The sequence below is a fragment of the Lithobates pipiens genome, unplaced genomic scaffold (genome assembly GCF_037356315.1).
Source record: "Lithobates pipiens isolate NorthernLeopardFrog02 unplaced genomic scaffold, aLitPip1_a1.2 Scaffold_28, whole genome shotgun sequence".
Classification (NCBI taxonomy): Eukaryota; Metazoa; Chordata; class Amphibia; order Anura; family Ranidae; genus Lithobates; species Lithobates pipiens.
In genome coordinates this window covers 31,368,844-31,384,730 of record NW_027507789.1, presented here as the reverse complement: position 1 = coordinate 31,384,730, position 15,887 = coordinate 31,368,844, and the positions used below count along the sequence as shown (strand labels likewise).

Genomic DNA, 15,887 nt, shown 5'->3' with positions numbered 1-15,887 from the left:
GTCCTTCAGCGGTATAGGGACTGACGTACAGTCTGCTAAACACTAATACACAACCTGCTTGGTCCACAAAAGTTCTTATAAGGACTGGTAACTTGGTATAGGGTGCTACGGTACATAGGCTTGAGTGCGGTACAGTCTGCTGTTCTGTAAGGACCGCTATCGGTCCACAATAGATAGGGTTGACGTGCACCACTGCTGACTGCTGCCCTATACTGCAGCAGTCCTTCATCGGTATAGGGACTAAGAGTTTTGTCACAGGGTCATTTAAAAAATGACAGGCAGAGGAAGAGGCAGGCCCTTCCGCAGGGGTGGTAGGGGTAGGGCAGGAGCAACAGGCTTGAGCCAAAGTGGGAAGTTGCAGAAGGTGCGTTCAATTACTTTAAAGGATGCACCAGACTTGGTTGAGTGGCTCGCTCAGCCTTACTCTTCTGCACCCTCCTCATCCTCTCGATCTGCACCCTCTTCTTCACTCTCTGCTATGTGCACCCCCAAAGACACTACCACCAACAACACGACCACCACCACCACCACCACATACCTTCCGCTTGAGTCACTGGAATTATTTTCCGATCCATATCAAGAGGACATTTCTGATGCGCAGCCACTCTTGGTATTGGATCAGGAAGAGGAGGTAGCAACAAGCGCTACTCAGCAGTCTGACGACAGTACCCAGATCAGCCCAAGGAGGAGGTTGGTCCCCGGTGTTGCTGCCTACTCCGAGATCTCTACTTATAGCGGTGGGGAAGGTGACGTTGATGATGACGTGTCTAGTGATGTCACGTGGGTGCCCACAAGAGAGGAAGAGGAGGGGAGTTCAGAGGGAGATATGGACCAGCAGATAGGGAGGAGAAGCAGGAATAACTTACATTGCACAGGAGGGACAAAGCAGACTGCAAATGTATCAGGAGCGAGTCATCGACCATGTACGGTCACATCTGGCGCTCCCAGGACACCGGCACATGGCTCCGCAGTGTGGGCTTTTTTTAACGTGTCCGCTGCTGACAATAGCGTTGCCATCTGCAATCTTTGCAGTCAACGCGTTAGTCGCGGTAAGCCCAATACTCACCTAGGGACGACCGCCTTAAGAAGAAACATGAGCAGCCATCACCGAGCCCAGTGGGAGCAACGGAACACACAAAGCCACACTGCAGGCTCTCACCGTCCAGCCTCGTCTTCTACTTCTCCTTCTCCTCTCTCCTCACAATTGTCCTCCACTCCACCTTCCATCACGCCAAGCTCACATTTTTCTGCAAAAAGGCAGGCTTCCGTGGGCCTAATGTTTGAGCGTAAAAAAATGATGACGCCGGATAACCCTCTTGCCCAACGGTTGGCGGCTGGCTTGTCAGAACTCATAGCCCGCCAACTACTGCCATATAAACTGGTGGACTCGGAGGCCTTTCGCAAATTTGTGGCCATTGGAACACCACAATGGAAGGTCCCAGGAAGGAAGTATTTCTCAGAGAAGGGCATCCCAGAGCTATATGGCCATGTTCAGCGGCAAGTGAATGTATCTCTGGCACACAGTGTCGGTGCCAAGATACATCTGACCACAGACACGTGGTCTAGCAAACACGGGCAGGGAAGGTATATCACTTTTACTGCCCACTGGGTGAACCTTCTGACGGCCGTCAAGCATGTAACCCGTGGCACCCGTGTAGATTTGGTTTTACCGCCACGGATTGCATGCAGGCCTGACTCTTCTTCTCCTCCTCCTACTCCATCCTCCTCCCTCTCCTCCTCAGCTGCCTCCTCCTTTTTTCCGCTGCTAGCGTCTCTTCCGCTGCACCGCCCAAGCTCCCCAGAACCTATTCCACATGCCAGGTGAGACGTTGCCATGCCGTGCTGCGTCTGTTGTGCCTGGAAGCAAAGAGCCACACTGGCCCGGCACTCCTTTCAGCTTTGCGTTCACAGGCAGATGAGTGGCTAACACCGCTCAATTTGACAGTTGGTAAAGTGGTGTGTGACAACGGTGCCAATCTGCTTAGCGCATTGAAACAGGGCAAAATCACGCACGTGCCGTGCATGGCACACGTCTTAAACTTGGTCGTGCAGCGATTCCTTGTCAAATACCCTGGGGTCCAGGACATCTTGCGGCAGGCAAGGAAAATCTCGGCCCATTTCAGAAGATCTTACACGGCCATGGCTCGCCTTGCTGACATTCAGCGGCGACACCATCTGCCGGTCAGACGTCTTATTTGCGATTGCCCGACGCGATGGAACTCAACCTTCTATATGCTTGATAGGCTGCTCCAGCAGAAACGTGCAGTTAACGTCTACCTGTATGAACTCTGCGAAAGAAACGGTTCTGGGGAGCTGGGTTTTTTTTCACCGCGCCAGTGGCTGCTCATGCGCGACACATGCAGACTTCTGCGGCCATTTGAGGAGATCACCAAACTGGTCAGTCGCAGCCATGGCGCCATCAGTGACATGGTACCTTATGCCTTCTTTCTGGAGCGTGCATTGCGTCGTGTCATTGATCAGGCTGTGGAGGAGCAGGAGCGGGAAGATGAGGAAGTCGCAATGCTGGATGAATTCCCAGGGGGGGCTACTCTATCTGAGACAAGTCAACAACAGGAGTCTGATGAGGAGTCAGAGGAGGATGGTGCCGGGGCGGATGAGCAGGAGCAAGAAGAGCATGCTTTAAACCTTTCTGGGATCCCTGTTGTGCGAGGATGGGGAGAGGAGAATGAAGAGGACGACATTATCCTGGATGATGAGCAGGAGCCAGGCCACCACACCGCTTCCACTTTAGTGCAAATGGGGGCCTTCATGCTCCAGTGTTTTAATAGGGACCCCCGTATAAAAAGCATGAGGGTCAAGGACCAGTACTGGGTGGCAACGTACTTAGACCCCCGGTACAAACACAAAATGGCGGAAATGTTACCGCCGTCGCAGAGGGCTGTCAGAATGCAGCACTTCCAGGCCTTGCTTCGAGAAATGCTGCATTCTGCTTTTGCGTGCGCTGGCAGAGGAGCAATTCCCACTCCCAGAGAAGGATTTGCGGGTACCAATCCAACAGCGCCTGCAAGAAGAGGCCGGTTTGAAGATGTGTTGGTGACTTCGGATATGAGGTCATTCTTTCAGCCGACCCATCGACAGGTGTCATCCGGATCCAGCATCAGGGAACGCCTAGACCGTCAGGTGTCCGACTACATTGGGTTAACGGCCGATGTGGACGCTCTGAGGAGTGATGAACCCCTAGACTACTGGGTGGGCAGGCTTGACCTCTGGCCAGAGCTTGCCCAATTTGCAATCGAACTGTTGGCTTGCCCCTCATCCAGTGTCCTGTCCGAAAGGACGTTCAGCGCAGCAGGGGGGATTGTGACCGATAAGCGTACTCGCCTAGCTCACGACAGTGTTAACTACCTCACATTTCTAAAAATGAATGAGGCATGGATCTCGGAGGAATTCAACACATGTGACCAGTAGACCATGTATATGTCTATAAACTATTTTTTTAATCAAGCACACAGACCTTCTTAATTCATTTGGCTCACTTCCTTGACCCAAAAAAGCACACCGTACTATATGCCCCTACCCTCCTCTTTGAAGAGGTTGAGCGGTGTCATATTTCTACTGGGGCTGCTTATGATATCCCTGTGCTGTGCTGACTTCCTCCTGGGGGTTCTTATTATGAAGGGATCACACTATCCCTGTGCTGTGCTGACTTCCTCCTGGGGGTTCTTATTATGAGGGGATCACACCATCCCTGTGCTGTGCTGACTTCCTCCTGGGGCTGCTTACGGTGCTGCTGTCAGTGCTGTATGTCACGGTGCTGCTGTCAGCGCTGTATGTCACGGTGCTGCTGTCAGCGCTGTATGTCACGGTGCTGCTGTCAGCGCTGTATGTCACGGTGCTGCTGTCAGCGCTGTATGTCACGGTGCTGCTGTCAGCGCTGTATGTCACGGTGCTGCTGTCAGCGCTGTATGTCACGGTGCTGCTGTCAGCGCTGTATGTCACGGTGCTGCTGTCAGCGCTGTATGTCACGGTGCTGCTGTCAGTGCTCTGTATTACGGTGCTGCTGTCAGATGCCTCTATCACGGTGCATGTGTCATTCCGGTATGTCACGCTGCTGGTGATCATCTCCTGCACCCTCTTCTTTGCCTACCCTGGTCCCTGACCTTCCCTCTCCTCCATTGCCTTCATTAGCTCCATAGTCCTGAATTGTTAGAACAATTTCCCAAATAAAATAAAAATGCTTGTAGTTATCGATCCCAAATTCACCTCATACATGTATTATGTCATTGTCCAGATGGTGGGACTACGTTTTACCCCCTAATAATTACCACGTGGCCGCAAATTCGACATGAAGGTTTGCAAAGTTCGCCTCCCATTGAAGTCAATGGGGCCCGCGGCGAACGTTCGGTTTCGCGAACATTTGGGTCCGTTCGCATTTCGCTTTCGCGAAACGTCCCGTCGGAAGTTCGTCCATCACTACTGCTGAGTGGCAAAGGTCAGGTTGATGAAGCAGATGCATGTCCCCAAATCAATAATGGCATTGACCCGCACTACTCCATATGGAAGCTGAAAAGAAGCGTAGGATGAGTTGCTTGTGGTGACAAGGAAGACAGATGAGCTAGAGGTATCGGGGAGCACTTGCGTAATTTCACTGGGCAGGCACGCATGTAATGGCCCCCTGTCTACGCTGCAGATAATCTTTGGGAAATAATGCCGAGCGTAGTAATCCAATTTGCATGGCCTCACAGAGCCGCCTATTGAATTGCCAAGGCAATCAAGGCCTCCAGGGTATTCGGTACCCCGACACGGCAAGCTCATCCTTGAGGTTCTCAAGAAAGGCCCAGATGGAATTGGTGTCACAGAACTGCATCATTCCTTTGGGTGTCCCCACTCCAATGTCTGAAATCTGAGACATAATCTTCGGCTGCTCGCCAACCCTGCTGCAGGGCATAGAGGGCTGTTTTGGCAGTAACAGTGCGTTGGGGGTCTTCATATAGTTTTGCCATTGCGTTGAAAAGGGGTGATATCTCCTGTGTCTGTGGGTCTTCTTTCTCCAGTAACTGGTGGGCCCATAACAGGCTCCCCTTGCAGGAGAGCAATGATGAACCCAACCTTTGTGGCCTCCAGGGAAAAGGTTTAGGGTTGGAGTGCGATGTATAGTTGGCAGGCGGCACAGAAGGCCCAGAACTTTCTCCGATCCCAGGAAAATCGCTCGCATGTGGGGACCCACAGTTCTGGTGGTAACATCATCACTGTAGGCGGAGGACCTGCCTGTGCTGGACAGAGAGCCGTGTGGAGTAGCCAGGGATTGTACTCATTCGTCCAGCTGAGTATAACCCTCTTACAAGGATTTTATGGCCTGTGGATAATTTTCACGATAAAGGGGCCGGTGGTACGATTTTGGTCATTTTGGACTGCTTTCGGACTAAAAGGGCCGGGGGTGCACTATTGGACCATTTTTGAGATGAAAGGGCTGGGGGTGCGATTTTGGTAATTTTGGACCATTTTTGAGATAAATAGGCCAGGGGTTCGATTCTGGTCCATTTGGACCGCTTTAACGCTAAAAGGGCCGGCAGTGCCATTTTGGCCAATTTTCAAGATAAAAGGGCCGGGGGTGCGATTTTTGGTAATTTTGGACCGCTTTCGAGATAAAAGGGCCGGAGGTTTGATTTTAGATATTTTGGACTGCTTTCGGGCTTTTGTCATTTTGGACCAATTTCTGGCTAAAAGGGCCAGATGGTTTCATTTTGGTCATTTTGGATCGCTTTCAGACAAAAAGTTCCGGAGGTGCGATTTTGGTCATTTTTGACTGCTTTCAGGCTACAAGGGTCAGGGGTGCGATTTTGGTCATTTTGGACTGCTTTTGGGCTAAAAGGGTCGGGGGTGTGATATTGGTGATTTTTGACCACTTTTGGGCTAAAAAGGGCGGGAGTGCAATATTGATAATATTGGACAACTTTCGGGGTACAAGGGCGGGGGGCGATTTTTGTCATTTTGGACCGCTTATGGGCAAAAATGTTGTACCATTTTATGGCTAAAAGGCACGGAGGTGTGCCTTTGGTAATTTTGGACCATTTTATGGCTAAAAGGGCCAAGAGTGTGATTTTGTACCTTTTTTGGATAAAAGGACCGGGGGTGCGATTTTGATTTAGGACCATTTTTGGATGAAAGGGCCGAGAGTGCGATTTTGGTAATTTTGACAATTTTTGGGCTAAAAGGGCCGGGGCTGTGATTTTGTACTTTTTTGGATAAAAGAACCGGGGGTGCGATTTTGGACCATTTTTGGATAAAAGGTCCAAGGGTGCGATTTTTGACTATTTTTTAATAGTGTGAATTTGGTCATTTTGGTTAAATTTTTGGATAAAGGGACCGGGCATGGGATTTTGGACAATTTTCAGATAAAAGGACCAGGGGTGTGATTTTGGACTATTTTTGAATAATAGGACAGGGGGTGCAATTTAGAACCATTTTTGGATGTAAGGGCCGGGAGTGTAAATTTTGTCATTTAGGACCATTTTCAGGCCAAAGAGGCCAGGGGTGTGATTTTTTTACAATTTGGAACCATTTTCTGGCTAAAAGGGCCAGGGTGCAATTTTGTACCATTTTTGAATAAAAGGACCGTGCGATTCTGGACCATTTTTGTGCTTAACCAGTTCAATACCAGGCACTTAGACACCTTCCTGCTGAGACCAATTTACAGCTTTCAGCGCTGTCGCAATTTGAATGACAATTGTGTGGTCATACAACACTGTACCCAAACACATTTTTATAATTTTATTCCCACAAATAGAGCATTCTTTTGGTGGTATTTGATCACCTCTGCGATTTTTATTTTGTGCAACAAATAAAAAAAAAATTTGAAAAAAAAGTTTTTCTTTGTTTCTGTTAAATTATTTTGTAAATAAGTAAATTTTCTTCTTCAATGATGGGCATTGATGGCACTGATAAGGCGGCACTGATGGGCACCGATGAGGTGGCACTGATGATGTGGCACTGACAGGCACTGATAGGCGGCACTGATGGCCACTAATAGGTGGCACTGGTATGTGGCACTGATGAGCCTTCATAGGTGGCACTGATGGGCACTCATAGGTGGCACTGATGGGTACTTATGGGTGGCACTGATGGGTACTTATGGGTGGCACTGATAGGTGGCACAGATGGGCACTGATAAGTGGCACTGTGGGACATTGATGGGTGGCACTGGTGACACTGATGGGTGGTATTGCTGGGCATCACATTTTCACGTGTTACATAATGGTACCAGTCAGTGCCCATTTGTGGGGACTGATTGGGCATTTATTTGCACATGTGGATGGCCATGGGGTACATACCTGGTCATCCACATGCTGCCCCTTCCCTGGTGGTCCAGGTGGCTTTCCTGTGGGTCTACTGTGGGCATCCGAAAGGGGGTCTGCGCTGATAAACAATCAGCGCAGACCCCCCTGTCAGGAGAGACGCCGATCTGCTCTCCTCTACTTGCGTCTGTAAGACACGAGTGAGGAAAAGCCAATGAAAAGCTTTTCCTGTTTACATCGTGATCAGCCATGATTGGACACCGGAGGCTCTTTACCGATATCGGTGGAGCGGTGTGTCAGACTGACACACCGCTCCACCAATCGCTGTGATGTGTGCCCCCACTAGCGTGCGGCGGCATTTTATCCAGAAGGACGTCATATGACACCCAGTCAGGATAACAGAACCGCTTCCCGGACGTCAATCTGCTATTGACTGGGCGGAAAGTGGTTAAAGGGCTGGGGGAGCGATTTTGGACCATTTTTGGGCTAAAAGGGTCGAGGTGCGAATTTGGTAATTTTGACCATTTTGGAATTTCGGTATAATTTTCGTAATTTTGGACACTTTCTGGCTAAAAGGGCCAGGACTGTGATTTGTCAATTTGGACTATTTTCGGGCTAAAAAGGCCAAGGTGAGTTTTGGACATTTTGGACCATTTTCGGCTTCTCAGGGCCAGGAGTGCATTTTTTTTTTAATTTTAGACCATTTTCTCCCAGGGCAAGCATCACAGGACAGAGTATACAGGCCCAGCATCAAAGGACAGAGTATACAGCTCAGCATCACAGGATAGAGTATACAGGCCCAGCATTACAGGACAGAGTATACAGGCCCAGCATCACAGGACGGAGTATGCTCAGCATCACAGGACAGCATATACAGGCCCACATCACAGGATGGAGTATACAGCTCAGCATCACAGGACAGAGTATACAGCCCCAGCATCACAGGACAGAGTATACAGCTCAGAATTACAGGACAGACTATACAGGCCCAGCATCACAGAACAGAGTATACAGGCCCAGCATTACAGGACAGAGTATACAGCTCAGCATCACAGGACAGAGTATACAGGCCCAGCATTTCAGGACAGAGTATACAGCTCAGCATCACAGGACAGAGTATACAGGCCCAGCCTCACAGGACAGAGTATACAGCCCAGCATTACAGGACAGAGTATACAGGCCCAGCATCACAGGACAGAGTATACAGCCCAGCATTACAGGACAGAGTATACAGGCCCAGCATCACAGGACGGAGTATGCTCAGCATTACAGGACAGCATATACAGGCCCACATCACAGGATGGAGTATACAGCTCAGCATCACAGGACAGAGTATACAGCCCCAGCATCACAGGACAGAGTATACAGCTCAGAATTACAGGATAGAGTAAACAGGCCCAGCTTCACAGGACAGAGTATACAGCTCAGCATCACAGGACAGAGTATACAGCCCCAGCATCACAGGACAGAGTATACAGCTTAGAATTACAGGATAGAGTATACAACTCAGCATCACAGGGCAGAGTATACAGGCCCTGCAGATCTACAGATCATGGTAAGCTGGAAAGAGAGAGAGAGAGAGAGAGAGAGAGAGAGAGAGAGAGACCAATTCCTTAGCTCACAACACCAGGAGATATCCATAAAGCGACCACTAAAGCCTGTCAGCCTTCCCCATACTCCAGTTGTGTGTGAGGGCAGAGAAGGGCTGTTGGTGCAGGGGGCAGGATTATCACAGAGGATATTGCAGGTCTATCAGGGTAGGAGGTTCAGCTGCTTCCTCCAGCTGCTTGTTCTGCTCAGACTGCCTCCTCCTCCCCTAATATCTACCTTATGTTCTCTCGTTCCTCCAGCACAGACTGCCATCCTCTGTCTCTCTATTCCTGGCTCTCCTACTCACAGTTCTCAAACTCTTCCATAGTCACTGTGAAGGGGGTGGACCTGGAGGAGGCGGAGCAGCTCAGTCAAAAGAAATTGGAGCAAACAGAGGATTCTGAGCCACCCATGATGCGACCCCAATGCACAGCAGTGGCGGTACGTTCATAAGGGTGCACGGGCACCGCCCCCTCTCTCCAGCTATGCCCCTCTGCGTAGAATGGATAGATTCATGCATTGCATGAATCTATCCATGGCTGCTGTAGAAACCTCCTATTCAGGAAACTGGCCCCTTTTTGGACGCCAAGCACTTGAATTGTAGGGGAGGGGGGTGTTTTTGATGCACCTGATTGGAGCCATAGGTTCTAATAGGCTTCAAAAGAGTTGAACTGCGAGCACAAAGCATTGCGCTCGCAGTTCACCTAGGTGGGTTAAAAAAGCAAATTAATATTTGCTTTGCTAACACTGAGCCGCCTCTCAGCCAATCAGGAGGCATGGATCTAATAACGTCATCTGATTGGACGCATAACGGAACAGAAGATCGGGATACCAGAGAGCCATGGAGGACACAGAGTCACACCGCTACCTACTGCGTGTCCCACAGCTTGCCGCCATCACCCGTCACCAGGATGATGTAAGTGTGTGCCGGTCAGGCAGCGAGGGGGGGTTATAGAGGCTACATATGATGGGTCACACAGGCTGCATATGATGGGTATAGAGACTACATATGATGGGCACAGAGGCAACATATGATGGGCACACAGACTGCATATGATGGGCACACAGGCTGCATATATACAGACTACATATGACGGGCATACAGACTGCATATGATAGGGCACACAGGTTACATATGTTGGCCACACAGGCCACATATGATGGTCACACAGGCTGCATATGATGGGCACACAGGCTACATATGATGGGCACAGAGGCTGCATTTTTTAGGGCACAATGCCTGCATTTTGTGGGGTACAGGGGCTGCATTTGATAGGCACAATGGCTGCATTTGATGGGCACAGTAGCTGCATTTGATGGAACAGTGGGTTCATTTTATGAGGCACAGTGGCTGCATTTTATGGGCATGCTGGCTGCAATGGATGGTACAGTGAGGCTGCAATTGATGTTTTTTTTTCAGAATTTTTCAGTTTGTTTGTGCCCCCCCAAAAATTTTCATCACCAGTCACCACTGATGCACAGGCAGGTTACTTACAGACTCCCTTGAAAGCAGCCCAGGACTCAGCACTGCCAGCTCCACACCCATCCGCCACATCAGTGATCTGCTCCACGCCTCCCATAACAGGGTCCTGGTCGCAGCCAGTTTCCGCAGTCCGCACTCCACTGCACAACAGCGAGCCGGTCGGGAAGCTGAAAGTGACTCTGTGGTGCCAAAAAAGCAATGCCCAGTCACCCTCTGGTCCCGGGCCAATAAAAGAAAAAGGACAGGAGCCAGGGACAAATGAGTGTAGAGTGGGTGTGTTTGTGGGTGCATTGCTTAAGCCCCGAACCCTCCCTAAACATGGGCAAATCAGCTTCCCATAGACTGCTGTGTGTCCAGCTCCCGGAAACTCTTAAAGTGACTTTTTAAAAAAAAAATTAGGTGAAACTCTTGGGGGGCGGCACCCATGCGCCCCCTATGGACGGGCCGCCACTACTGGGAGGTGTAGTCCAAGGATTGTTCTGTAGATCTGAGATGTCTGTTCAAGGGACTACAATTCCTACAATGATCTGTGAGGCTCCAAGAGATTATGCATGCAATCCAAGCCCAGCCCTAGAGGAACACAAAGACAGTCTAAGAAAGAAGAGGGTAAGGCCTCATGTACACTGCTGCTGGTTTAGGAGATGTTGGGCATTTTTTTCAACTGCTCCTGAACTATCCTCTATGTTATCTTATCAGTACATGTACACAGGGTCATTTACAGTAATTTCTGATGGGTTTACTTCCTCTTTGTCTCCCTGCAAAGGTAAAGCATAATGGGCTACCATGCATCACATAGTAGCCCATTATGTGTCATTTACCTGACACAGGAGTCAGCGAAGTCACCGCTGTCCCCTGTAGTATGGAGCGTCCATCTTCTTCCGGGTATCGCTGCTCCGGCCACTCACAGTGCTGGAGCAGTGATGACGTCACTCCCACACATGCGCACGGGAGCCGCCACTAACGGCATATCGTCGTTAGCAGCGGCATGCTCAATGCGCCTTCGCATGCACCGTAGACAACGGTGCCTGTCTTTTTGGCAAATATCTCTTAAACCGTGTAGGCTTAGGAGATATTTCTTGGAACTACAGGTAAGCCTTAATCTAGTCTTACCTGTAGGTCAAAGTGGTTTGTAAGGGTTTACAACCGCTTTAAAGGCAGTGTTCTTCTGTCAGATTAGCAAACCTGTGAGATCAGAGGCTTGCCGCTGCTTTTAAAATTCAACATCTAAACAGTGTCCCGGGTATTTCATCATATAAGCTCAGTTTACTAGTAAAAATATGTGTGAAATGCAAGACTGCGCTGGGTGTAAAAAGATGTCCATTTCACGACTTCTGACTGTAGGGTTAGTGCGGACGAATGCAGGTGTACAAAGATGGCCGCGAGGGAACGTCACTTCCGTTGCATTTTCTGATGAGTAGTGCCAGGCTTTCTGACAGGACGGAGGCACTAAGACAAATTTTTGTGTATTTTTTACTGATGCGTTTGATAAGCGGATGCAAATATCATGCAACCTTTTTATTGTACAGGGTCTCTGGTATATAATATTTGGGGGCTATAGTTATTTTTCTAGACAAAAAAAATATGCTTATTTAACCACTTCCCGCCCACCGTATGCAGAATGACGGCCGGGAAGTGGTTCTGTTATCCTGACTGGGCGTCATGTGACGGCCAGCAGGATAACACGCCGGCGATCGCGGCGTGTCAGTCTGACACACCGCATCTCCGATCATGGTAAGGAACCTCTGTCAGAGGTGATCAAATCCACCAAAAGAAAGCTCTATTTGTGGGAAGACATTTTTTTTGACAGAAAATTTTTGTGGGAAGACATTTATATAAATTTAGTTTGGGTACAGTGTTGCACGACTGCGCAATTGTCAAAGAGCGACAGCGTTCAAAGCTGAAAATTGTCCGGGGCAGGAAGGGGCATAAGTGCCTGGTATTGAAGTGGTTAAAAAAAAATAAAAAACATAAAAAATTGCCCCAGATAGCAGGTGGTTACACTCTGCTGTAGTTTTTACTGAACTTGCAGCACGGTCTCCCCACTCTCCTCAATCATAGGACGTGTGGCGCATCTTCGTCGAGCTCTCAAATGCTCCTCACAGATCGTCTTCCCGCCAAGTGCGAGCGCGCAAGCGCAGAGCCTGAGAGGGGGCTGCGGCTGTGGAGCTCATGGGGGGGGGCGGTGTCGCCGGGTGACGTCAGGAGCCGGTTTTATTCTCTCGGCCCGCTCCTCCTCTGCCAGCAGTCGCTGTGAAGATGAACGGTGCCAAGCGAGGGCGGCATGAAGGGTCCCCCGTACGGGAGGACGGGTACCGGACACCGGAGAAGCGGGCGAAGACCTGGCCCGGAGCTGGCAGCGGGGACTACAGGGAGTGGGATGTGGAGGGTGTGTGCCGCTTCCTGGCCAGCAGTGGCTTCCAGCAGCTGCAGGAGGTCTTCAGAGGTAAGTCCGCTGTGTGGTGGCGGCTGCTCTGTGAGTGTCATGGTGCAGGGGGACTACAGGTACCAGCATGTCCTGAGAAGAGATGGAGAAGTGTCTGCAGAAGCAGCTTCTAGATCTGACACAGAGAGAGCCCATCGTGTGCCCAGGGATCTCCTGTCACCCTGTGCCATGGTCAGAGACACGCAGCATCACAAGGTGGCACTGAGTTGTCTCACATGGTGCCAGCTGCACTTTGTTGCCTGCTGTCATGCAGCACCACTGTGTTTGTAGACGTGTGCAATTCGGTTATTTCCGAATTTGTTTTTTTGACAAATTCATAATTTTAGAATTTGGAAATTAGAAAATCCAAATCCCCCCCCCCCCCCCCCAAAAAAAAGAAACTAAATAACAATAAAAAATAATATATAATAATTTTTTTATTTTCGCTGAACATCTGTGCTATTTCTCAGCATCATGCAGTGGCACTCTGTAGCTCAGTGTTACTCAATGGCAGTGGCACTGTGTTTGCCCGGCATCACATAGTGGCGTGGTGTTGTGATATACATGTCACACCGTGGCACTGGCACTGCATTTCCCAGGGATTCGCACTGACAAAGGCACTGTGTTGCTCGGTGTTACACAATGGCAGACGGTAGACATGGGCGCCATCAAAAATGTTTGTTTCGTTACATTTTGTATTAAAAAAATAAAAATAAAAATCATAACTCGCGTCGGAAATTAGATTCGTAAACTTTTCGTTAAAATAACGAAAGTTTGTTATGAATCTATCATTATGAGGGGCTCCCACCATCCCTGTGCTGACTTCCTGGGTTTTTAAATTTAGCTTTGTTAACTTTTTGTAACAATTATGAATTTGGATCCGAAATTCATAAACGAAATTTCGTATTTCTTACAGAATTTATATGCATAAAAATTTGTATTTTGGATTGGTACGTGTTGCACAGCAGGGTAATAGCCGGCGTCACACAATCGCAGTAGCACTGGCAAAGGCACTGTGTTGCTTAGTGTCTTGCAGCGGCACTGTGTTGCTCAGCATCACATGGCAGCACTGTATTGCCCAGTGTCACTCACTGACAGCGGCCTGGCATCACGCTCTGGCAGAGGCACTGTGTTGCCCAATGTCATGTAGCGGCACTGTGTGGCCCAGCATCACATGGTGGCACTGTGCTGCCCTAATTTACATGGCGGCACTGTGTTGCCCAGCTTCACGCAGCACTGTGTTGCCTCACATGGTCCCACCAGCACTTTGTTGCCGTGTCATGCAGTGGCACTGGGTTTCCCAGCGTCACGTACTGGCAGGGGCACTATGTAGCCCAGCATCACATAGTGGCACTGTGTCGTCCAATGTCATGCAGTGGCACTGTATTGCTCAATGTTACAAAATGGCAGCGGCGCTGTTGCCAAGAATCGCATAGTGGCACTGTGTTGTGTAGTGATATACATGTCACATAGTGGCACTGGCACTGTGTTGCCCAGTGTCACGCACTGACAAAGGCACTGTGTTGCCCAATGGCATGCACCGGCACTGTGTAGCCCATTATCATGCACAGAATGGTAATACCCAGCACACACGATGGCAGTAGCACTGTGTTGCCCAGTGTCACGTGGTGCCACCATTATCCCTGCAGTGTCATTCTGTCCCAGCAATAATTTTCCACCATGTTTGGGTTACTTCACCTACTTTGGATAGACAATAAGACGGCTTTCACACTGCTGCGCCCATAGCGTCAGCACTCTTTCAGGATTGGGGCGGCTTCCAAGGAAGGGGTCCCTTCTCATGTCATCAAGTACATGGAACGCTGGCAATCGTCTTGCTACAGTTGGTACATTTCGGATCCCCACGTGGAGGTCAAACGTGCTTTTGCTACTTTGTTGGATTCATTATTATCATCATGTTGTTTCATTAAATTCGCTTTCTGTACCTAGTTGGTGTCTCTTTGCCCTCTTTTAAGCATACTGTCATGGGCTGCCATGGCACACCTCAGGTCGGGTCGCCATGGTTGGGGGTTACATTCGCTCCAGCATCCAGACTCTGACTACAAGTTGGAAGGCTGGCCATTGGCTAGCCTGCATTTGTAGGAGGAGTGTGGGGCCTTATAAGCTCTCCTCCTCCCCCTATGCTCTCGTCAGCTTGCATTTCCGGGTTCCCTCACCCCCATTCCCCATTTTTCATACAGTTATACTCAGGGTATGCCCTCTTTTAAGCATACACTCATGGGCGGCCATGGCACACCTCAGGTCGCCATGGTTGGCGTTACGTTCGCTCCAGCATCCAGACTCTTGACTACAAATAATATTGTGTCTGTCTGTATGTATGTGGGTGTGTTTTTAAGAATTCGAAGCAAATGAAAATAAGTTTTAATTCCTAACTGTAATGTTGTGCCATTGGAAAAGATGATGTAGATTGCTCTCCTCCCATACATGCAGTAGTGATCAGAAGTTGGTGGCTGAAGATCTTGCACAATGTGACCGTTCTGGAACTGCAGGATTTTCAGCCATGGTTTCGCTTTACAACAGCAAAGATGGATGGTGCAGGCAGTGGGAGGGGTGACCAATTCAACGTTCTCTTTACAGAGGGATTGTCGGCATATCTTATTTTTGCAACAGAGTTGCTTTAACCTCTTCCCGCCCGCCTTATAGCCGAATGACGGCTATAGAGCAGGCGCTTTCGTCCGGGAGGCCGTCCCTGGACGTCCTGTTTACCTCCGCAATGCGCGCTGCCGCGGGCGCGCATCGGGGAAGTTCTGTGTTTGCCGTGTCCCCCGGAGACAGGCAAACACAGATCGCTGTAAACGGCCAATCACAGCGGCCATTTACAGCGTGATCGGCGTGTCCAATGTGAGATGATCTCATATGTAAACATATGAGATCATCTCCCAGCGCCGCTCTCTCTCCTCACACAGACAGCGTGTGAGGAGGGAGAGATGAACGGCTGCAGCGGCCGTAAGTGTAAAAAAAAAAAAAGTGCCATCCACCCCAGTGCCACCTATTAGTGCCATCTGTCATCAGTGCTACGTATCCGTGCCATTTGTCATCAGTGCCACCTGTCAGTGTCACGTGCCATCTGTTAGTGTCACGTGTCATCAGTGCCACGTATAAGTGCCACATATTAGTG

General features: G+C 49.6%; 1 protein-coding gene across 1 annotated transcript in view; it reads left to right on the top strand.

Annotated features, from left to right (window-relative positions):
• The first annotated feature begins 12,503 nt into the window (after positions 1-12,503).
• SAMHD1 (SAM and HD domain containing deoxynucleoside triphosphate triphosphohydrolase 1) overlaps positions 12,504-15,887 on the top strand; it is a 69,341-nt gene continuing 65,957 nt past the window's right edge. The window contains exon 1 of the mRNA XM_077459024.1: positions 12,504-12,772. Coding sequence (XP_077315150.1) covers positions 12,586-12,772 — 187 coding nt within the window. The 5' untranslated portion in view covers positions 12,504-12,585. The remainder of the gene's footprint in view (positions 12,773-15,887) is intronic.